This window comes from Plectrocnemia conspersa, unplaced genomic scaffold, assembly GCF_051122295.1.
Source record: "Plectrocnemia conspersa isolate PC_06_02 unplaced genomic scaffold, ASM5112229v1 ptg000012l, whole genome shotgun sequence".
NCBI classification, from domain to species: Eukaryota; Metazoa; Arthropoda; class Insecta; order Trichoptera; family Polycentropodidae; genus Plectrocnemia; species Plectrocnemia conspersa.
The window spans coordinates 21,935,715-21,961,811 of record NW_028277176.1 but is presented as its reverse complement, the minus strand read 5'-3'; the positions used below and the strand labels follow the sequence as shown (position 1 = coordinate 21,961,811).

Sequence of the window (26,097 nt, the reverse complement as noted above, 5' to 3'; positions counted from 1 at the left end):
CTCTTCGCAGATAAAGCGTTGTTGGAGTACAGCAGAACAAACTTGGCTTAAAAGCCGACCTCAAAACTTTGTAATTGTCTCGTGCATCAAACGTTGGTTTTGGCATAAATGTTTTGAATTTTTCATTATTCGACACTTTTTGCCGATCAAAGAGGCGCGAAATAGCGAAAGCTATTCGCCGTCGAAAATAAATTTTCGAAACGAGGCGAAGAGGTGAAATTTCGTCGCCGCTCCCAACTTTCCAAATTGATTTCGATATAGAGGTACAGAGATATATATTTGACATCGGCTGATAGAAGAAAAGTACGATAAAAGTGAATTTACCCCCGTTAGATACTTTCATAATGCGCCAACTTTCAATGGCCGAACTTTGCTGCTTCTCCGGTAAGTGACTTGAAAACAAAACGTGTAAATTGTTACAAAGCGACGCGGCGCTTATTGACAGTCAGTATAGGAAAATCAAAGATATAAAACGTCATTTATTTATTTTTTTAAGTAAAAACATCTGCAACAAGATGGTATAGGAATTACTTAAAAACAGTGAAAGCTATGTAATGTTAAAGTATGTTTAAATAACCACGACGTACTTATGTGCGTTGAAATTTTGATTAGATCAATGCTCATTTTGATTTTTACTTATTTAGGTCATAATATTTTTTCTTAATGAAAAAATCAATAAAAGTCAAAACATTATTTGTATCAATTTTTGTAAAAAGCATTATGTACAATAATAGCTTGCAGAAAGGTTTGATATTATCAAATCAACTAATGAAATGTATTTGTATACATATATGTTAAAACTTTTGCATAATTATTCATTAGTAATATATTTTACTATATGCAACATTTTCCCATATTTCAAGTCAAACACCCAAAAAATTTGCTATGATATTTTAAGAAAAGTAAAAAACAAACTGATATTGATTATAATATAATTCTAGTTAGACTCAGTAAACTAAACCAATTTTAACACTATAATCAATTTACTATCCACGAACAATTTTACCGGTTAAAAGGGTTAATTTTTTCATGATCTTTTACAGAACAAACGTTAAAACCACTGAATATAATTCCTTGTTAAAGAAAACTGATTAGTTCTAGATTTAGAGATGCCACTTTAATACATGAGATAAAAATCCATAAGAAAAGTTTATGGTATATTATGATTAATGTAAAATAATATATAAAACATTTAAATTATAATATGATATAAGATTAGCTATTCATTACATTATCATTCCTTATTTGTCAGAGTCAAGTCGCTTGCACATCTATTTAAATTCATAACCTTATCAAAAGCTCTTAACAAAAGTCATAAACTTTCATCTCGAGTCTTGTCATAATATTTCATGCCTAGTCCGTCGCTGATTCAAAACGAAATTACATTACGTGTAAAATAATATTTTCATCCCTTCGCCGTCCAATACCATTAGCGTCGAAAAATTGAAAAGTATTTCTACCGGACAATGAAACGAATTGAAAATTATTTTTGTGTCGACTCAATACAATGCCGGCCATTAAAGTCTAGTTAAACTAATTTTAATGTAACTATTTTTGCCGTAATACGATATATGGGCACATGAAACTAGTCTTCGGATCAGAATCAACAATTATAAAAAATATTGCATTTAGCTCTACAAATCATTTATGAATTAAATTATTTTAAACCAATTTAAAATATGTCTATAAATTGTATGTTTTGTGTTTGAAGTATTGTTATTACACACTGTCACAATGCTTCATATGAAAAATTTCCGCAATCGGATACATATGCTTTACGTAATTTGCAGTTTAACCGACTTTCTTAGAATTGTCGTTCGTTTTATTTTTTTTATAATATTTTTTGTGTATTGTAATTATAAAATGGATCGTTTTTTATTATTGTGATTTTTCTAATTTAATTTAAATAAATAAATAAATCTATTGTTTATGTACGCAATCCACTTTTTCGTTTGCCTTTACCTTTACTGTATTATTATTCATACTTTTGTATGTTAATATTATTATAAAATCTGTTTACAAAATATATTATTAAACTCAGAATTTAAAATTCAATTATAAGATTGCTTTAAAATTAATCTTTTTATTTTGTTTAAATACTAAAATAATTAAAATATATTTTTAAACAAGGAAAAGCGAGAGAAAAAATTAAATTTTCCCAAATGAGTTCCAGGAACACCCTAATCCATTTGCTTTCTATATTATATATGTATATGAAATGACGCTGCGTATATATACCTTCCTGCTTATTATTCACTTTAGACGAGAGGTCCCATTTGTTATTTAATATGATAGCTGTGATTCTGTTTGTCCAGTATATAACTATAAAGTGACATAGTTTGCTATCTCTTTTAAACAAAATTTTTATGATTATTAATTATAAGTACATTTTTTTACTAAAAATTGTGATCACGTCTCATGCGATACAATCTCGTTCTCAATTGGCACGTCTCAAAGGGCGCATTACAGCTTTGAGCCTTCGAATGGCCCATATTCACCTCTCGAGATATTGTATTTGTATGCGTTAAGCCGTATACCAATAATAATAAAATACTCAAGTTCATCGCCAATACCCGCACGAATCTTCAAAGACACAGTGCCTAAGTTTGTTTACATAATACATGCTTTTCGTACAAAGATACGCCCTAATAGCGAGCATACGCGTAACCATAAATAAATAACATTATCGGCTAGAGGCAGGCGTTTCCATAATAAAATATAGTCAATAATACCGCTGCCGTTAGGCATGTTATTAGTTTCGGTTTAATATGCCATTATAGCTCATTGCCTGTTCGTATAGTAAGATTATACAGGCGGCTTATATGGATTGTTAAATATTGAACGCCATCGTTTTGCGCTTTGAAACGTACGTAGGACTCATCAAACATTAAATATGTTTTAAAGTGGAGATTAACGAGGATATTCGGGTTAGTTTATAATGGAGTTAATAAATAAATATTCAATGAAATTGTTATATAATATTTTAGATTATTGTGATTATAAGAAACTGAATATTACATTTTTTCTGTATATTACGTATGTATTTGAATAAGAGACTTAAATTTCGCGTGTTTTTGATCCTATGATTTTGTTGAAAGCGTTAACCTAGATTTCATGTACTTATCAGGGTTTAAAAGCTTGAGTTTTATAGCGTATATTGGGGGTGTTTAGTACTATATATAAATATATATATATAACAATAATACAAATACAATAAGTGTACATATATACTACATGTTTTAGTATTATCATACATATACATACATATATCTATAATAAGTTATGCTAATACACGTAATAAATTCTGCAATAAAATTTTAATAAATTAAATAGTAGAGACAAATAAAAATCCAACATTAATTTTACAGAAAATATCATATTATACTAAAAATACAAAAAAACCATCACAAGCCAAAATGACAGATTAGAAAAAACAGTAGTTTGCTGAAAATTAATTAAAATTGTATTTATATATTTATAGGTTGGGCTGACTGGTCTGAATGGACGACATGTAGTTCTTCATGTGACGGAGGAACTCAAAGTCAAGAAAGGACGTGTCAACTTCACGATGAATGTCCTGGACCTAGAAAAAGAATAAGAATATGCAACACCTTCAATTGTAAAGGTATATTTATAATGCTACCCTATTTATTACGTTTTAGTATGACTTATTTTATACGATTAACTCAAATTAATTTTTAATCAGGTGCTGTAAGTCCATTAGATGAAGAAAAAGAAAGGGGTAAAGCCCTTCAAGGTAGGGCCAATTGGTCACGAGTGCCAGAAAGACCTCAAGCGTGGAGATTAAGGGCAGATTCCTACGTTTGGCTTCCGTCCGCTCAGCTGTTTCATCAAACTGGTCCGACGCAAGGCTTTCCTAAGGACTTCACCCTGTTCCTTTCGCTGCGATTAAGGCCAGAGGTAAATTGATTTACATTATTTCAAATATTTTGCAATTCGTTAACTATTCACGGACGCTGAAGTTGAAATAAATGATTTTTCAATGCGCTACGTTCTTGTGTACGTTCGCTACGGAGAAAGTTTTAATCTTTGTTCGCTCTCGACAAAGGCGAAAAAGCTCCCGTGAAAATAAATCACTTTTTTCAGAGAGCGCTTGCCCATAAAAACACGCTGGATTCTGACTCTCGAAGTTATCGACGGTTAAATAAAATACCAAAAGAGTTGTAGGAAATAATTGCAGTCGACCTTAATTTGAATTTACCACGTTCGCCTGAGAGACCGTTAGCGATTCATTGAAGGACCCGAATTCTATGAGCGTTTCATTTTTAAATGTGGGTTGTAAAAAATATTAAATTTATATAACGTATTTCATTTATAAAATATTTTTGGGAACTAATTATGTATGAGCCTTTGCCATTTTAAATATAAATGGGAATATATGTTCTACTTTTTCTTTTTTAATATTTTTATCCTAATACATAATGATATTATACCTCTCTTTATTACTTGAATTAATTTTTGTGTTTACAAAAATTATTTTATATTTGAGGTATAGAGTATTTTAAATTCTTTATGAAAACGTATGTATTTTTAATTGTTTACGAAAACGAATAAAACATAGTATGAAAAAACAGATTCTAAAAAAAATAGAATGTTTTATAAAAAAAATATTGTAAAATACATTGAAAATATTAGACATAAATAAAAATATTTTAATAATTAGTAACAATAATAAAATGAAACCGGCTAATATGTAAGGGTTCAATAAATTTTTAGTCATGTATATTTTTATGGTATTACTATAAAAAAATAATCATGATATAATTTTTATTTTTCATTTATAATATTTACTGTGGTAAAATATTTTCTTTATGCTGCAATTTTTTTTTGTATAGAAAATGTCAATAATTCCTAACTAAAATATTTAGCATAAAAATATATCTTTTTATATACATATATAAACACCTATTTATTTTAATAAAATAAGGATTAACTGTTTGTACAATCTTATAAAGTCATATAATGTTACTTATCTGACTGTAAAATATATTGATTGTTTTTTAAATCATGCTACAATTTAATTACATTTTTAATTTATTTTTATATTCTTAACTATTCCAGCTTGTTTTTGAAATTTTATCTACGTTATTTTAATTTGATGACATCTCTATTGCTTCAACATTATTGAAGCAGAATAAATATTTCTTTATATTTAAATATATTTCTGACTGTTACATATTCTCTTTTTATTTGACCATAAAATATAATGTGATATTTCATAAATTGCAAATTTTTAAATTTATTTTTAATCAAGAATACATAAAAATTGTATCTTTAAAACTGATTTTATCGGTAATATTGTTATTGTTTTTTTACGTTTGGCTACTATTTATTCAGAAAGTACATATCATTTACTTCATATTATATATTTTTTATACATGTTCTATATTCTCTATAAACTGTTTCCTAGAAAATCTAGGAAAACCTAAAATTAAAAATCACAAATTGTTTTAAAAATTATTTTTTTTAAAATTAAAAATCACTAATTGCGATCTTACAAAATGTAAAAACACTAGAGTCTATATGATATTCGAGCCTATGTCTTTTAGGTAATAGTCACCGACTTATACCACATGTGCTAGTAATTAAAAATATATACAAAAGCTTTTAATGTTAATTTGAACTTGAAACAATAGTTAGATTTTACACTTTTGTATTTATAATTATTAAATTATATCATTATAGGGAAATATTTATTATTATCGATTAATGTCAATAAATAATGACTTACATATTCTTACTATAATATATCAAATCTTATCATTTTATTAAAGATTTAATTTTACGTTATTTACTAATAGCGTTTAGCAATCAAAAATTAAAATTTGTCATACAATTTAGTACCGTGCTTAATCTCACTGATTTTATAACTAATTTGTTCTTAGATAAAAAAGTTATTGGTCTTTTTAATAATTTTTTAAAACAAATTGTGGTATATCTAAGTTTAAATAAATTATTTAATCTATATTACTTTTATTGCTGTTATTTCTATATATATATATATATATATATATATAATTATGAATTTTATTATTGTTATTTTGTATACTAAATACTTTTATTTAAAAAAATACATTTAAAAGATCCATCTTTCGTGAATAAAATTTGCTATAGTGTATTGATCGTGGATGTTGTCTTTCAGAGCGGCGGTGTAGGTCAAGGGACTCTTTTCAGTCTCCGGTCTAGAAGACAGCAGGATGCTTATCTGTCTTTGGAGTTGTCAGCCGGAGGGGCCCGTTTGGTGCACGCTGGAGCAAATGGCTCTGAAGTGATACATCTTCCCACCACCCTCAAAGATTACCACTGGCACCAGATAGCCATCAGGTGAGATAGTCACGTTTTCATTCTCCGTTCACTTCAGAAATGTTATAAAATTTTATTACGTAATACAAAACATGAATTGATAACATCAGCATATTTTTATGGAACGATGTTTTTGCACGGTAAGTGTTAAAAAATGCTAAAAACATCGATCCATCTATTTACAACTACTAGTACGGGCTAAATTTTATAGATCTTAAAACTTTACAAAATAACAAATATTTGTAATTCTTTCTCTTAAGCTGAGCTTTTTTATTACTGTAAATCTATAAGATATAATCAAAGCATTAGATTTTATTAGATAAGGTTAAAGCTTTTTTACTATATATTAAATATACAATCGGTAAATACGGTTCAATATTTTTTAATTTATCCAAGTTAAAAAAAATACTTTATAGTTTAATATAATACTATCTATATATTCACTATAATTACAAATGTATGACTCAATTAAAGCAGACTAATTTAGTTATGAAATATGCAATAATAATATTTATGCGCTATAATAAAATATATTTTGATGCCTAATAAAAAATAAAATTAATTACATAATTACATAAAATACTGATTTGTTTAAATATTTTTTTTTTAAATAGCAATTTAAAACGAGCTTTCGAAATATATGTTTATACTATGCATTTATTAGTTACCTTGATAAAACAATTTTCAGAATAAATCTGGAATTAAAAGTAAAAGATTTACAGTATAATATATTTTTGCATAAGATCTTTTATAAGGAAATATTGTATTTATTTGTATTTCTGCAAATTAAAAACATTCACTCTTATTTTTAATACATAGTATAATGTTTAAATTATCTCTTTTAATAATATTTTTATATACAAAAATTCGTATCGTTTATTATATAAATATGTTCTCATGTAGTTTCATTGCTTTATTTACAATGTTTGATTAAAATGTTTTATGACTTATAATCCCTCTAGATGTAACGTTCGTCTTGTTTTTCCTGTGCGAAAGAATTATGGTCTGTTTTTGTTTATGGCAAATATGTCATGGGATCACTCTTCAAATTTTTGTCTTACATTCGAAACGTGTTGGTTTCTTTTTAAGTTTGATTGAAATGGTCGTTAGAATGACCTCTAAATTGTAACGAACTATGCAGGTGGTTGAACCCCCATACTTTTAATATTTTTTAGATATGTAAGATTTTAAAACAAATAACACATACTTATTTAAAATTAAATTATAAATATCGATATATTTTTAGTGTTTTTTATTGTTTTGATTTTATATATATTTTGAAGAAATAAAGTATAATTTTTTTTTCGAGAAATGTAGAGAAGTTGTAAAATATGTTTTTCGATATTAAATTATTTATAAATATTTTTTTTACCTTACGAATATCTCTCAAATATGTACATATATATTTTTAATTAAATCAATTAATTTGATATTATGAGCATTTTAACGAAAGTAAAAGAAGCGAAGTATGCCATACGATCCGGAAAATTCGTAAATTATTTTAAAACGATCCCATCCACGCCAGAGGCGGCTCGGTAATTTACATTAAATTTATTATTCAATCATTACACCCCAGACGCATCGTACGAGCCGCCCGTGCAAAATTCAAGTCGAGAATATGACACAAAGCGTAATTCCGGAGCGCTAAAGCGATTTTTCTTTTGTGTTCAACAAAAAATGAAATTCGCCGCCATTTTTCCCATTCTTTTTTTGTACACCTCGCCAATATATTATTTCACATAATTCAATCTAGCCGATATTGTGCGAAGGCTCTTTTTAAAAAAATCTGCGTTATTTATTTATTATTCAGTGTCAAATCCGGGCGTGTGAGGGCAGAGAACCGACATGATAAACGGTCACGAATCACACGCGCGAACTTTCGAATTGTGGATTCGGTTTTCGTAAAATTTTCCACCTTTTCACAAGCCTCTGGGTATGCTTGGTATAAATTCGAGTGTCGTTTTTATTTTATTTTTATGCCATACCAAAGGGTTTACTTTTGTGTCTAAACTTGAAGCGGGACCCGCCGACGGAGTGGAATTTTATATTTCCCTTGAAATTTTACAAGAAACAAAAGGTTACGCTATCTTGTCACGCGATATTTCATCATGTGATATATGACTTTATTATTAAAATTTTATATATGTATACGAAACGTTATGTGTTATGTATATCTACTATGAAACGTAGTCGGCGAAAGGTCGTACGTGAGATAATTTCGATATATTTTTCTAATTCCTATTACGCGCGATATGCCACTATGATATATGACGTTGGCATGTACGTGACAGTTTCCTAATCCATACGATAATATAATAACTATCTCACTCAATGTAATAATGAACGTAACATTAATTTATAAAGTATAAAACTAACACTAATACAGCGTGTATCTAAAATAACTACGCTTACAAATAATATCTCTGTCGGTAAAGCCTGTTTTTTTAATATTTTTTTAAAACCATTATTAACTTTAATTTCTTTATGCCTTTAATCTAGTATGTTTTTACAAATAACCGTTTCTTTATGTGAGTCTGTAGGAGAACTAAAATAAAATCGACGATATGTAAAAAACGAGACTCTTTAAATACATATTTATTTAGTTATTATACCTTGTGGCAAAAAAATTGTTGTACAATGTTATAATTTACTTAATGTTCTCCTGCTTTGCCATAATCCTTGCTTAAAAATAATATATTACATCGCTCTATATAAATTTATTTTCTTATTAGTGTACACGGAGATAGCACTGTACGGAGCTACGTAGATTGCAGATGGCTGAGGACGGATGTGCTTCGCAGAAATTCTCTAGACACACCCAAAGATGCAGATCTCATCATTGGCTACTTATTTTCAGTAAGTCTATACACATACAATATAATCTAATTTAACTTTCAACCTACGCGTGTCGAGCTAGCACAACTTTGCTTAATTAACTAAGCACACACCGATATCAAAGCAAACTCATTGCTCAGCAAATTTGTTTTGTTCCAAAAATACTCCTATTTACACTAAGATATATAGGGTGGCCCAAACCATCCTAATTCTCTTTGTGTTAATGCTAAAAAATTAATTATTTACCCACTTCGAGATCATGACAATATTTTTTACGTATATTTTTGAGGCATCCCGTATACATATAAAGCTATACAGAAATATGTCGCTATATTTATTTAGGAGCTTAATGTCATAAGTGACGTAATAGTGTTACTATTGTATCTATCCAGTTGGGTGTATCAAGCCGTCAGAAGGAGAGCATTTGTGTCTCTCCCTCGTCATAATACATAGGTACATACACATTTTTCAAAGGAAACGGAACATCGCAGGTGTAGTAACACGCTGAAACGTTAACAGATTAAATTCGCAGCCAACGTATCGTAAAGTTGATCAATACGTACGCCTATATACGTTATTTTATACGTATAGGTATGTACTTTGTTATCATTAATCAAATTTTGTGATTCGATGAGTTTGCATTCGAATCACTTTAAATTTAAATTATTATTGAAAGCATATGAAATATAAAATATATTATTATATAGTTTAACATTAAGAGCGATAGCTTCGTATAAAATTAAAATGGATTGAATAACATCACTATTATATTTATTTTAGTTCTAAAAAAATGTTTGATCATTAGGCATTAAAAATTATTTTTCCTGATCGATAAAGGCAAGGAAAAAAATGAAAACATATATATATATTTCAAAAAGCGGATATTTAAAATCAAACCAAATATAAAAAAAGTCAATAATCTCTTCAAAGTGAACAGGGCTTGTTATCATTGCGGCCCTCAGACCGATATTCAATTTAAAGCGAGTGCCTAATCCAAAAAATAAAACCTAAGTACACAAACAATTAATCAGATCCATTTTGACATATGCTTGGTTTTAATATCCAGCAAATACAAACAATAAATTTATTAGAGGTATTTAGCGAATCAATTAAAATATATTATATATACAATAATAAAATATAAGTAAAACCCATAAAACCCAAATTTAATTTTATAGTTATCTTATGTTATACTAAAAATGCATTTCCCATAATTTATTATCAATTACTTGTAATTTATTATAAATTATTATTTGTATTTTATACGTTTTTACTTATTATAGATAATTTATAATAATATTTTCATTTTTTATTTTTGTATATATGCCGTTAGATAACGAATTTTTATCCTTTTTTTCATATTTGTTTTAATACAAATTAAAATTATAAAAAAATCCCAAATCTAGGGATTTAAAATTATTACTTACTTTCTGATTTTATTATCTTATTTAATCTAAATAACTGCAGTTATTCACTATATTCTCTAAATTGTAATGTGAATACAGATTAAAACATTATTGATAAAATTAATTATATTAAAATAATATTGACCTTATAAAATTGACAATGTGTGTTCAAGAATAATTGTACAAATTTTTACCCATACTTGTGTTGGCTAATTGTAAAAATTAAATTCAAATATTAATTATAATTGCTTATGATTTTCGCTTATTTATATTTAACATTAAATGTTTTTTACAAAGTGATTAAAATACATTGTACCTTACAAGGGGGCAAAAAAGTATGATCTTATAAGATAAAGTCACTACTTTTTCAAATGCCAACTTATGTCAAAGTGATCTTGACGGTTGTGTAGCAGAAAGACGCAAAATATTTTTACAGTAAATATTGAAGCACTGTACTCCTTAAAAATAATTGTGTCAATATTCTTGCATCTTGAATTTCAGCAAAGAATTTGCGACAATTTTCTACACATTTCGTAAACAATTTGATTTCTAGCAGCCCGGCTCAAAAAAACGTTGGATCAAAATTAAATAATAATTATTACAATTATAGTTAGTAAAGCTATACATAATAAAAATACTGAAGCTGTTACTGTTTGAGTTTGAATGTCCTAGAGCATTTTGTGTATATATTTAAATTTAAGTCCTTTTTTGTCGTAGTTACCAATACTAGATATGCCACTTTATTGTTATAAGTTATTGATTTCAAGGTCGCAAGCTAATAATCCTTTTATTTGTATTTAAATAAATTAAAAATATATAATTACTAACCAATCGCTTACGATCACTGAAAAAAGGGATTAGGATTTTTGATTCAGAATGAAAAATAATTTTATTTTGCTTATCGTATTTGATTAAACTCTCATCGAATATTTCCTTTCATGCGTACATTTTTCCCATTTCAAAATAAATTAACAATTAAAACCGCGAAAAAACCCATTAACACGCGTTTCCGAAGCGTTTTCGGTCAGACGCGTAAAAACAATGCAAAAATCTACCCCGCTTTCGCCGTAATTGTTAATTGCTCGGCGGCTGAACCAAAAAAGTCAAAGTCCACTGTTGTTTGGCGATTTTTTATCAGGGATCGTCCCCCAATTATGTAGCGATGAATTTTTTTTCGTTGACAGACACGGGTCAGGCCATTGTCCAAAAGTTCAGGGGCCATTGTGAAAGGAGATAAATTAGTCGCCGGAACGAAGGGGGCACGTTTCACGCTACACCATGTACATGTATACCCTGTGCAACAGTAGACGTAATTAAAACGCGTCAAATTGAATGCGCAATTAATAGTGGACGAACGTGCCCTACCAACTTGGTTTTGCATTGTGGAAATTTATTGCACGCGAACGGGCATATTGTGACGTTATTTGTATGAGAACTCGAATTCAAAACGAGCTTTCGACGGTAATAAATGAAGCTCGTAACAGCTTGTTATTTCTGAAAATAGATTTTATAATGTTAAATGATAAATTGATGATGATTTAATATACATATAGCTCTGAGTGACAATATAAATAAGATGTCGTATATACAGATTTTGAGAAGGCCTTTGACAAGGTTCGTCATGGGTTAATATAAAAAATTACCGAATCTCGGTTGCTTGGATGATTTAACTTGGTTATTATCGAGTTAATTAGGCGATCGTAGACAGTTTGGGGGTTCCTCAAGGGTCTAACATGCGCCCTCTACTTTTTATGTTATTTATTAACAATATAAATACAGCAGTTACAAATTCAAATTTTATTAACAATATAAATACAGCAGTTACAAATTCAAATTCAAATGCTCAGCTTTGTTATGAGGAACGCCTTTCACTTTAACGATCCGTCAGATATTCGCGTCTTCTATGACATCTTAGTTCGTAGCATTCTTGAATCGGTATCTATAATTTGGAATCCCAGAATAACTAAATACTCCATTTTAGTTGAAATGATTCAAAACAGGTTTTTAAGATATCTTTATATAAGGACATGTGGTTCTAGAGAATTTCTTATAAAATGTTTTTTGCTGAAAAAAAAATAATGCGAATATTTTTAAATGGTCGTAACAATGTCGGCTTTGTTATGAGAAACGCGTTTTACTTTGATGATTCGTCGGTTATTAGTAGTTTCTGTGGTAATTTGCTTTAGAACTAATCGGAGCTATCCTTTGATTCTTGTCCGATTAGCACTATATTATTTTCATGTTTTATATATTATTCTTTAATTTAATTTATTATATGTAAATCCACAATATTATATTAATTTTGAAATTTGCCTGCCACTCTGTTGTTGATGTTTAAATATCTTTGCAACATTATTGCCCCGTGGCTATATCGAACTAGTTGATATTGCACTTTCTGACGGTTAACCAAACCTAGAGACCCTCGGAAGTAGAACACAAATATTGGCCATACTTGTCCTAGTTGAACATCATATAATATGTACTCGTAGATGTATATGCGTGCTTATAATACATGTTAGTTATAAATAAAATATAAATAAATTATATAGATATATTTCAAAATTAAAACGATAAAATAGAGTTGCTTATATTGATGTACATATATCATTCTATTCTTCTGAATTTTTATATGATAAAAATAATAATCATAAAATCAATGTATTGTTCGATAAATACAATACGGGTAAAGTTACGCCTACGTTAAGAAAATGAGCTTGCTTATATATTTTTGTACAACTTTGGATTTACAAGATATCTCATATTTTTCTAATTTTATTTTTGAAAGGTTGCCTTGTAAATAATTAAATTATGGGCGCTTAACATTAAAATGCTTATTTAAGCTCTTAATTGAATAAAAATGTTTAATACAAATATATTTGTTACATTTTAATAAATTCCTAATGAAGTATACATAATTCATCTTCATTTAAATTATTTAAGTTTTAATTTAAAATAACATTCTATTTTGGTATAAATATTTCAACACCGTATTCCAGCAGTTTGGAGATTGTATTATTTACCAACAATTGCGCATATTTATTTATATGTTTTAATTAAAGAGAAAATTTAAGTAACTAAACTCATTACGAATACATACTGCGTAAATAAATAAATATTAAAATATGCAGAAATCGAAATTTCTCTCGGAAAACTTGAATATTGCGCTTAAGTGTTTACGTGCCCGATGCCGCAGAGGCGGGATTTTCGCTTTGGTCGTGTATCGTAATTTTTGCAAGTAAGATTTATGACTTTGAAAGTATTTAAATTATTATTTCAAAGAAACAAATAATGAAGGCATACTTTTTCCGTGCGTTGAACAACTCTATAATTATGGAATATTGTGAAAAATGTAAGCAAAGAAAACTTCTAATTAAGATTTATTATATTTGTATGAAATATGTAAATACAAGGGATATTAAAAAAGTATAGGAAAGGTAAATAAATAATAAAGATTGATTTATTTTACTTTTAAAATAATGTTTTATTTATTTTTGGACAGTTATAATGCACTATATTTAATATAATAACTTATATTTGAGGAGCAGCCATTTTATTTTGTGATGCATTTATTGTCAATGTTATCATTCCAAATAGTTCACTACTGAATTTATACCTTTCTCTTGATTATTTTGATATCTTGTTGACGCACCTTCGTACATATTTCAGAGAAAAATATTATAGACGTAAATATTTCAAAATAATTTAATTTTAGGATTGAATTATATATCATTTAAACACCTTTTCATATCACTTAATACATGAACTAATTCACAAACTATACAAATACAAAACCCCCGACTATCTGTTACGCTTCATACATGTATACTTAAGAAGTGGAAGCTACATCGTTTCACTAATAATGAATATTCAATACCGCGTAGAATACCAGCTGGAGTTTCTCAAGCAATATTTCTTGGGCCATTTTTCTTTATCTTGTATACGAATCATATCGCTTAATTAAAAATTACGCATACGTTGACAATATAGCTATTTGAACAAGTGATAATGATCTTAAAATTACAGAAATATTTAAAAAAATTAAATAAATATTTCGAGAGGTGGAAAATTAAAATTAATCGGAATTAAATATAATTAATTATATCTACAAAACGTAGACAATCTTTTCCACCGCCTCTATAGAGTCCATAAAGCAGTAATGTAGAATGAAAATCTTGAGTTAAATACCTGGGCTTACACCTAGACTCTAAGCTAAAATACAATAAGCAAATTTTTGTACTTCACATCAAAATGCTTGCTCCAATTGCGGACCTTCGACCAATATTTAATAGAAAGTGCGCGTTTACCATAAAATATATGAATTCAAACACAAGTATTATATACTATATAGTGTGTGATAATTGATGAAAATTTATATTGTATATTAATTACTAAATCCTATCTCCAGTTGCCTGGAGAGTATTGGCAAAGTCTTGAGTCTGTTCTTTTTTTATAAAATTAATTATCCCTTAGACATTAATCAAAGCAATTTTTTTATTAAAATTAGACGCACTTTAACTGCTATCATAAGCCTCACTTATTTTATCATTTTGTTACTTTAGCAATGCCTTGAAAGTTAGACAATAATCTCACTTTCACGAGTATAATAAACTACGCCCTTTTTAAAATATTTTTTTGACATGGTTATCTTAAATACGCACTTTAAGCACAATGTAGCTATATCTAAATGAAGCTATGTAATCTCACTTTTTATTATCTCTGTATTATATATACATATGTTCAGTATATCTATACTCTCTGAATAGAATGTATAAATAAAATAGAATGTATAAAAGTTTTCATGGTCACAATTTAGCTAATATTATTATTTCTGGATAATTTGTCATGCGGGTAGCAAAATTTTCGCTGACATTTCAGGGACGATCTTTTTCGGTTATATACATAAATATACCTAAATTTTGATGGTCATGATAACGGTTTAAGCCACAATTATAAAATTTCTCGGGGAATAATGGCAAATTAATATTTATATACGCCATTAAATAATTATTTATATACAATATGTATTTATAAAATAATAAGAATTATATTAAACATTAACAATATTCAAAGTAGCATTTTAAAATAAGGTTCTATAATTAAGAAAAATATTTTTGCGGTTTTACTCATCTGCGAAATTTGGTATAATTTATCAGTCAATCTAACGATCATTTTAAACAAACGAAAAGACAAATAAGCAGGTAAGGCCTAGACAGTATTTGACAAAACAATGGGAGACATATATTGTTACCCAACAATTGCGCTAATAATCAGAAATATTGCAAAAACCACCAAATAGCACATCTGTCCCGAGAAGCTATTCACCAATAATTACCGCGGAAAAAAGTACTATTTGTTTGGAAAGGACGCGCGCCAACTAAATAATCTGAAGTGGTAATTTGGAGAGTATCTATTTTAAGGCAGGAACACGTTTAGTCACAGCCATAAGAGCAAACCACAATAATTAGGTAATCCTAATTATGGTGGTTTATTAATATAATTAAGGATGTAAATTTGTTTTAAATAAAATATGAAACGTATTTTTGTACATTTTTCTAAATATTTATAATTTCTCTTCAATAAATTCCTCGTGACACGAATACAATTCATCAATATAAGTTAACGTTAAACAGTTGACGTTGTTCAAACTTGATGTTACTTATTTTTTCATTTAAAAATACAAAAATTAAAACATACATAATCCACTAATATAATTTAATGCCAGACAGAAAAATAATATAATATTATTTTTTTAATGCTGAATATATGGGATAAGTTATGCATATTGTTTAAATATAAAATGTATTTATTTCGTTTGTTTTTATTACTTTTTTATAAAAAGGTATTACATTTGAATTATATTAAATTTATAGCATTAAAATTATCATTTTTTTTGTGTCCTTCACCTTCAATAATGCTATACTTTTTTGCCGTATTCCCATTATTTTAAATAACAGGCACAATATCTGATTTAAGTTTTCCCTTATTGCGTTGCTAAGCTGTGTTCTTTACTTGAAATAAAAATGCTGGCGATATCTTTGGACAAAGTTATGTTTTTTTCAATAAATTAATGCAATAAATCATTTCATAATTTTTGTAGTCTTGAGTTTTGAGGGTGAATGAGTGTGAATTGTTATCCATTGAGAAGCTAAGTACATCTGTTTTGTATTATATATGTTTATTATTGCACAGTACTTTGACCAAATAAATCGATAGACTCAAGTCGAGTGAATAGAAAAAGAGTCTAGAAAAGTCGTTGCAAGATGTAGCAGGTCGTCAAGTAAGAGTTCTGAGTGCCGAATGGAGTGATTTTGTCGGAAGTTTAAATCGTACAGTGAAAGTGCCACTCAAATTGAAGTGTCTGGTGTGTGTTTGCAAAAAGTATTAAAACTGATTAATGGCTAGCAGCTCTGATGAATCGTGTGCATGTAAATTTTGACCAAGTAGGTTGTTAAAGAGATTTACTTCCAATGGTACGCCCTTAAACCTTTAAAAAAATAAATTAGTGCGCGAGCATATTATTTGGTATCGTTAGAGGAGGTCAGCCACAATGACTTTATAGTCATAAAAATTCGTATTGTTTGATGTCATAAATGAATCATTCCCACGCGTCTAAATAAGGACAATAAATATTGCTTTGGCGTAACAATGACATTGAAACGTCAACTATTATTTGTTATGTTAAGTATTTCAGACAAATATGTAATGCTCTTTGGGATAAAATTATTATTAAGCGATTTTTTAAATTATTTCACGAGAGATATGATAGTGAGGGATTTTCAATATTGGTATTACCGAGAGAAAAAACAGTAATATTTTTATTTAAAAAACAGAAATATTTTTTCCGGTACTAAAGGTATTAAATTTTTTAATACCTGTAGCATTGAAGGTCGATTTTAGTCCCAATAGTCCGTATGTGCAATATAAACTTGACTGCCACATCAAAAACTTCTCAATGAACAAATCAAAGTCCATTCATATTTTACTTATTAATAATGATATCAAAAAATCTATTTTTGATATTTTTCCGAAATTTTGATCCGTCTGATTTGTTTATGAGTATTTTAATTTTACGTTATTTTGACTATATTAATATTACTAATATAAATATATGATTTTTTGTATAAGGACATGCATAAACATTTTCAAAATAAAAATATTATGCAATGGCTGTGCCTCTTTGTAAGAGTATCATAAGAGTACATTCATAAAGGCGAATAGAGTAAAAAAAAAATCTCCCGAGAAACGTACGCGTGCATTATTCACGTCCCCACTAGAACGTATCACACGTGTGTGCACTCGTGTTATATACCATTATGAGAGCTGTAAGAGGTAAATGGGAAAACCTCTGGCGCGGAAATGTTGCGGACCGCTGACTGCGGAGATAACCGGCCGCGAGTTGTTTGCGCACTCCGCGGCTAATAGAAACCCACCACGATTGCTCTTGGGCCACTAGTTGGCCATTGTTGTCAAAAGTCTCTAGGGTAATGTGCATTACGACGCCAGGAGGTCATAGGAGCACTCGGGTCTCCCATTAATTCGGGACTTACGGGAGTATCGGATGAAAGCCGCGAGATGTGGCCGTACGCCTTGAGACGAGAGTAGGGTATTAAATGGATTTGAGTGATTAATGCTTCGGAAGTGATCGAGTCTGGGATGTAATTGGTAGTACGTTTGACGTGTGAATAAGCTCAGTGTAGATTTAGATCGATGAACATTTATTTAATTTGTTTAAGAAGACTACAAGATGAACCAATAAATAATTTTTGCGTTATGGTTTGCGTCTATATTAAATAATATTAGTCTGTGTAATTAAATCTGACAAATAAATACTTTACGTGAAATGCCATAAAAAATATTTACTACTCCCAAATTGAAGATGTTAAAAAGATGAAGGAAGTACACAAAGATCGACGTTATTATTTGATATACCAATGCTACCTTTTTCAACCGGAAATTGACAAACATAGCGGAAATTTTAATCAAAACTTTATTTTTTTACAATGTTCATTTCCTTATTTAATCCGCAATCATGTGTCATTTTCCTTTATCTTTTCAACAACTTTAATTGCTGAAAAATTGAACTTTCGTCTCAATTTCGCCTGTATTATCCTGTATTTACAATTATACATTTTAATGTTACACATACATACATCCTGTAATAATTACTGCGTTTGCAACGAAACAAAATTAAACACAAATTCATTCCCTTTTATTCAATTTTATAACATTAGATTTATTAAATAAAATTCTGTCTACATTGATTTTTATTCTGATTGACGCGGGTCCGCGTAATATTTATTGTATTTTTGCCGGGCCGCGAGTGTTAAAAGGTTGAGGAACACTGAAGAATTATATTTGTACAATTATAATGTGTTTTCTTTTAATATATCATAAATTTAAATGTTTTTAAATACCTTTACATTATATCATACTAAGCTATTGTTTTTGTTATACAGGGGGATCTGGAACAACTGACCGTAGTTCCAGCAGCTGGATCGGCATCCGAACAATGCGGAGACGCAGAGCCCCAATACAATGAAAAATCTACGAATGATCCTACCTAGAAATCGTGGATCGTTTATTTAGTGCGATGGATAAAAAATAAACTAAATTAACACATAAATCTGTGTAAAATTAATTATTAATAAAAATACTTAGTGCCGTTTATACAAGTGCATAGAAATATTTTTCAGCTTTGTGTATTTCCTTTCTATAAATTTGATCACTATCATTAAACGGACATTTTGATACAACTATTCATATTAAAGTGGACTTTTCACACAGGCGATGATAGTGGCGAAACGTAACACCGTTTGTTAATTGTGCCGCACAGTTCGAGCGAAATTAAATTTAGGCATTGTACATTTTGTAAATTGCTTTAATAAAATTGATTAAAATTTTATTGAAGCTATTTGTATGGTTATGGCCATTACTAGAGTGCCGTTAACATCTATTACAATAAGAGCGTAACGTAATCCCTCACGATAATTCGATAAGGGAGAAGGAGCGGCGATTAATCTAATGGACCAAGAAATATGATATGCAAAAGTTGAGGAACGATGTATAATTTATAATGCGTCTACAAAAAGGACCTTGATTAATTATTTATGAATGTATATGGCATTGTATAAAATATATATATAATACATTTAAAAATAACGTATACACGTATATTTGTACATATATGTGAGTATTATCTATATAATGCGACCCTTGAAAATGTCTGCTACAGAAAAATTTGCATTTTTATTACCCCCGTCACATGAAACAGGCCTCTTCGGATTATTTTAATGTGTATCAACTTAAATATATAAAACATAATACAATTGCATATTATTTATTAACATTAAATATTGCAGTTTTAACCGATTCGTTGAAAACTGTGTTATAAAAACAATACAATATCAGCATTCGTGTCACATATTTATAAAGAAATGTTCAGCAAAAAAAAAATGGTGATACTTTGAATTCTGCGAACTATATATCAAATAATACCACGGAAGAGGTGACTTGTAAACCTATAAATATTTTTTGTCAAATAAAATTTACGACTAGGAAATGTGTATGATATATAATATGTTTTATGTATATATGATACACATTTATATAAATAAAAATAAAATATTTGGACCTTCCAAACGGGGAAAAAAGTCGTATTGTGTGATATAAATTACTGTAAGATAAATGTAAATATTTTTCACTGTTACTAATTGATATGATCAAAGTACGTACTATTTTTATTGACTTATTGTGTTAATTCATGTTTAAATATGAATTTTATAGAAGTTTCAACACAAAAAGTTTGCGCGTAATATATGCAAGAATATAAAGTGTCTTCTAAACTTGTTTAGAAAAACAAGCAAAAAACAGTCTCGTATTAAAGACTACATGCAGGACAAACAAACCTCAATGTTTCTCAACCAATGTATCCATAAAAAATGTACTGTTTTTGACAGCTCTTATAAAGTAGCTACTCGGCTAAATAAGCACTACCCATATCATAATTTGAGAGGTTAAGAGACACTGATATAGTGACTCAGATCAACGAAGAGATGCAGAATATAATTCTAAAGGTTTATGCTTAATATGCTGAGCTCTAAATTTATATTGAGGTCGGTCGTAACGTATGCAAGTAAAACTTGGACATTGATAAAGGGAATGAAAAGGGAAAAATACAACGCGACAGAAAATAGCAACAATTCATGGCGCATTAAGACGAGCCACGAGTTAAAGGAATTGAATTGAAGCACTGGCATAGTATGCTTCGTTAAACCCCGAATATGGATGAGACATTTTCTCAGAATGGATCCAGGCAAAAAATATTATAAAATAAATAATATTGTCTTTGTACTCTGAGGACGGCATATATGATTGCGAAAAACTAATCGATGATAACAATGGCATCATGTAGTAGTAAGCCAATAGTGAATTGTAGCTCCGATACAACAGTGTTTATAAAAATAAAAGTTATTTTATATATTTTAAAGTACGTGTAGTATAAGAACAGGATAATAAATAAATAGTTATTTAAACGTGTGTATACGTGAATGTAAACGTATAAAATTTGTAGAAATTTTTATATCTATATTTTTTGCTTGAAATATGGTTGTTTGCCATTTTTCGTTGTTTTCATACCGAGGCCTGGAAAAGTTGAGCGTCACGTTTCAGCAATGAAAAGGAACTGAAAAATGTGTTCATGTTCGCCGGTGAAAGACAAACGCGCGTCTTTTATAACTTGGCAAAGTTGTGGGGTTGAGGTTGTGGGGTTAAAGTTTTTTTCATGATATTATACGTAGCGTGAAAATGTACATTTAAATGGATATGCGCACGAAACGGTTTACATTTCATAAAACTCCAAACGAACATCGCGTAAGACTTTAATAAATAAAATAAAAATGGAGCAGAAAAATAACATTCTTCACAATAAATTTTCGATACGGGGAATATATTGTATAAATATACACATCCCAGTGTTTGAGAATTCTTACCGTGTCTTACCCCCTTTTCCTTTTTGGGAGCGAGAATGGAAAAAAAGAAATATTAAGGGCCAATGTGCGGTAACCTTAAAATTACCTTACGCAAAAATGAATAAATTTTTAACCGTAAAAACGACGACTTACGACCATAGTCGGTGCTTCGTTGTTTAATTTCGGGAAAGGTTATTTATCGCCCAGTTAACGCCGGAACGTTTTCGAACTATACCGTTAATAATAAGTGTATACATACTATTATATAAAAAATATATATTTATAGGATGTTTCGTTTGTGTAAGTTTTCCTTAAGCATAATATAACAATGTATTTTTATATTATATAATTATAGAATTTTGAAATATCGATTATCTGCATATGTATTAATAAGCATGTCTATAGTTTAATATTAATAAACATGAAATTATTTAAATATATTGTATAAAATATAAAATAATGTTAATGAGGAATATTTGTAAAAATAAACGTTTTCCGTAATTATCAACCTTTTATTATATCTGAAATTCATTAGACCCTAATAATATTTCGTATTTTATTTATTGTAAATCTTAAAATATAAACTATTATTGCAGCTCAAAATTAAATTTATATAATAATCTTACAGAAAAACACCCAAGTCGAACGTGAGAGCCAAGCTTAGATATTTTAGGTATTTGTTACTGCGGAAGATCCACCCAGCTACGTAGTTAACGCTAAGATCATTCAAAATTTCGAATTTATGAAAAGGAAATAACAACGCGCTTAGGCAAAAGGTCTAATTAATATTAGTCACTATCGAGCTGGTCTATTTATTTATTTTTTTATAACAAATCTGATAAAATTACCATGATGGCCAATAAATAAAAAAAAATGTAGTAAAATATTTCAAAGATATTAAAAGAAATATATTATTTACAACTAAAATAGATGAGCACCATCCCACATATTGTTTCCAGATCCTTATAGCAATCGCCGAAAACATTCTGGATTAATTATGCGAGAGTAGTGTTCTAGAGCGCTGAAGTCCAGACCAAAACGGGTAAGAATAAGAGACGCAATCGCGACTCTCCAGGCCAATCCATGCCCACAGCTAAAAATCAACTACAATCGGTGGATTGTCAACAATATGTGAGTCGCATAGCAACTTTAAGAAGTGTTTCATTGAGAATGCAATGATGTTTACCTCAACGATCATAGCTAAAATACAAATATGGATTCTGGATATGGATTATGGAATGTGTATAAATTCTCTCTCATAACAAAGATTAATTTTCTGCTCTTGAAATAAAATATAAAAATAATATGGTATTTTAGTTTGTTATATGTGCAAGCGGGTGAATTATTGTCTAGTGTATTTTACGGGAATTGTTTTGGTTTATCAGTATTAATAATTTAATTAATCTGTACGCATGGCTGATTCAAATTGGGAGAATAAAACTATTCAAAGCGGGGAAACGCAGTGATGTATATAGATAAGGTTTGTTTTCGTATTTTATCGATGACAGTTGTAAAAAAATAGTTTAAATACTTTACCAATAAAATTGTGAAAAAATTAATATTATACAAAATAAACCATAATGAATTAGAACATATATGTATAAATTAAAAATAGTTGTTATTTATTTATTTAATTAACAATGAAATATATAAAAATATTATACTTATCTTATGGGGTATATTATTTAAAGCAATCTGCTAGTATCAGCTGTATTAGCAAAACCAACTAAAAAATATGCAGTTGATTGAGATTTATTATGCTATTAATGGTGAATTGTGGAATGTCATTTAAAATAATTCATTGATAAACATAAATTGTTGACCCCAGTATAATTAGGACTCCTATAAGTGCACAAGACGAAACCCGGATTAGAAACCAAATTGAACGGAAGGGTTGGACGATAGAAACAAGATAATAGGTGCTGTATTTCTGGACTTTATAGGGCGTTTGAAATAATTAACAGAGAGAGATTTACAAAGAATATGAATAAACATGATTTTTAATGAGGTGAAATAAATTTGATTATTTAAATATTATAAAATAAAATGTAAATTTAGTTCTTAATTTTATACAAAATAAATTTATTTATTTATGAGAATTATATATAATTATTGGTTAAAAGATAATAAATCAGAATAAAATACATTTTTGGAGATGTGATTATGAATGTATGTGAGATATACCTAAATCCAATTTTTTTATTTTAAAATCCTATTAACTAATTGTGTGTCATAGAGTAAATATATTATATATAATGAACTGTATCATTTTTTTTATATATAGTGTCTAATATTTTATTACTCAGTTCCTTGGCATGAGGCATTAACCTGGGTAACTATTTAATGTAATTAATTATTCTTATTTTTATTTTTTGAAGGCAAAAATAACCCGCGTTTCAATCATTAACTAGCAAATTTTATTAAGGTATTTTATATTATTTAATGTTTATTTATTTATAGTTTTTATACAGTTTTTAAAAAATATATATTCTCAGTTGAGGTGTGAAATAAAAATATGGAAAACAAAGGAAGTGGAAACATTAAGATTTGAATGCATAAATATTAAAGTAAATTCAAAATATTGTATAGTAGTTATATTTAAGAACTTGAAAATATGGTATTCTAAATAAGCATAATAGCACCAATTCGCACGCAAATGTGAACAATTAACGAAATAATTTATTTAACCATTTCCTTTAATGGAAAAATTAATTCAAAAATTGAATTATAAATTATTCAGACTTTGATATAAATAAATAAACCGCAAATGGAGATCATTAAATTCGCATTAATTTCTTAAGTGGCATTAAATATTACAGGGAAGTGTAAAATAATATTTGATGCATGTATAATTTAATTATTATTTATAAATAAAACCTTCATCAATGTATTTAATACCATGAAATTAAATAATGAAATAAGATTATCACAATTAGAAAATCAACTTTTTAAGGCATGTTAAAATCGAACTGTTTTTCAATAATTATTTGTTATTTATATAAATATCTCAACAATTATAATCGAACCATTAGAGCCTACTTAATGATAATAATAATTTAAAACATTAAGATGCTTATACGCAATTCGACATATTTTATAAAATTTGCATTGATTATTTCAAAGGCATAATAATTATAACATTCTGAATATTTATTTTAATAAAATTCTTTTAACATGAGGTATTTTTTAATAAATGCGATTATTAGTGGATCACATTCATAGCAGAAAAATGCTATTAGTCCACAATACATCAATTGTTATGTCGTAAAAGCAATTCCAAATCTCTTTGATGTTCAGCGTATAAATAAATTGTAATCTACATACATTTCAGTGCTATATGCACACACGTGACGACTTCAAAGATGAGAATCCTATAAAAGCTATTGCGAAAACCTATTAAAACATGCGAAAATCTCATCTATATTTGAGTCACGTCTCATAATATATCTCAGATCGATATCCTTCGACACAATGGGAGGTTATTTGCATGCAGTATTGAATTCGGTTCTTTAAGGGTAATCCCTAGTCGGGGGGCGGTGTTGTCAGCTCATATCAAACCTCACGGGTCTTTTTCCCATTTTTAACCTCCCTCGGATCATAATCGTCCCTACAACCTTCCGCTTATAACCACAAGGGATTTGACTACTATCAATTGTTGGGTGGATATCGCATGCGGACCAAGCGCCATTTTCACTTATTTTACTTATGTTAAATAGAAAATATATTAAATTTGATATCTAAATTAATATAACATAAGTAATAAAAAATATTATATTTCAACCAGCAATTTTTACAATATAAAAATCTATTTTCTAGATCTAACCCAACTTTTGCTTCGAAAATCTTTCTTTTACAATGATATTAATTTTTGTATTATATTAGACTAATAAAATATATATGTATTATATATATAATTTTATATTTAATGATTTTGACACTTTATATATATTATATTTTTACGTCATAAATATTTATATAATATCTACAATATTGTCTAAAATAAGAATATTGAATAGTGTTATGTATATTTAATTTTCTTGAATACTTTTTAATATTATTTTTTATCTTACAAAATACCTGTATTTAATACTTGTATTTAAAACATAATAATCAATTATTTATAAATCTAAATAATAAAATTACAATCTCCTATTAATATGTAAACAACACTAATGAATTTATAATGTATGATCATTTGTCAAGTCTTTCAAACGTTCTAGTTTAATTTATCACCTTTTAACCAGATTTTAATGTTACTCAAGCTTTCTTTTAATGAATTTACTGAACTGTTAATATTATCAATCACCTAAAAAATATATCATAATTATACATAATTTAATTTAAATTAAATAATGCACTAAAATATGTATGAACTATTTTAATTATTATTTGATTATTTATTATGACTTGTACAAGTCCAAAAACAATGCTCCTATTATATTTATATGTTAACTAACTAACTTAAGGATTTTATTCAGTTACAGCACGGTATTCTAATTTACATGTTATTCTGTAGAATTACACCTGATCTTCTTATGTTGCTTTAAACGTATAAAATTTCAGGC

The 26,097-nt window shown here is 28.2% G+C and overlaps 1 protein-coding gene across 1 annotated transcript in view; it reads left to right on the top strand.

The window, feature by feature from the left end:
• The window catches only part of LOC148228602 (uncharacterized), a 100,204-nt gene extending 80,954 nt beyond the window's left edge, over positions 1-19,250 (top strand). Inside the window, exons 5-9 of the mRNA XM_088200033.1 lie at positions 3,482-3,625; positions 3,707-3,921; positions 6,164-6,345; positions 9,057-9,180; positions 19,022-19,250. Coding sequence (XP_088056159.1) covers positions 3,482-3,625; positions 3,707-3,921; positions 6,164-6,345; positions 9,057-9,180; positions 19,022-19,129 — 773 coding nt within the window. The 3' untranslated portion in view covers positions 19,130-19,250. The remainder of the gene's footprint in view (positions 1-3,481; positions 3,626-3,706; positions 3,922-6,163; positions 6,346-9,056; positions 9,181-19,021) is intronic.
• The last annotated feature ends 6,847 nt before the right edge of the window (positions 19,251-26,097 follow it).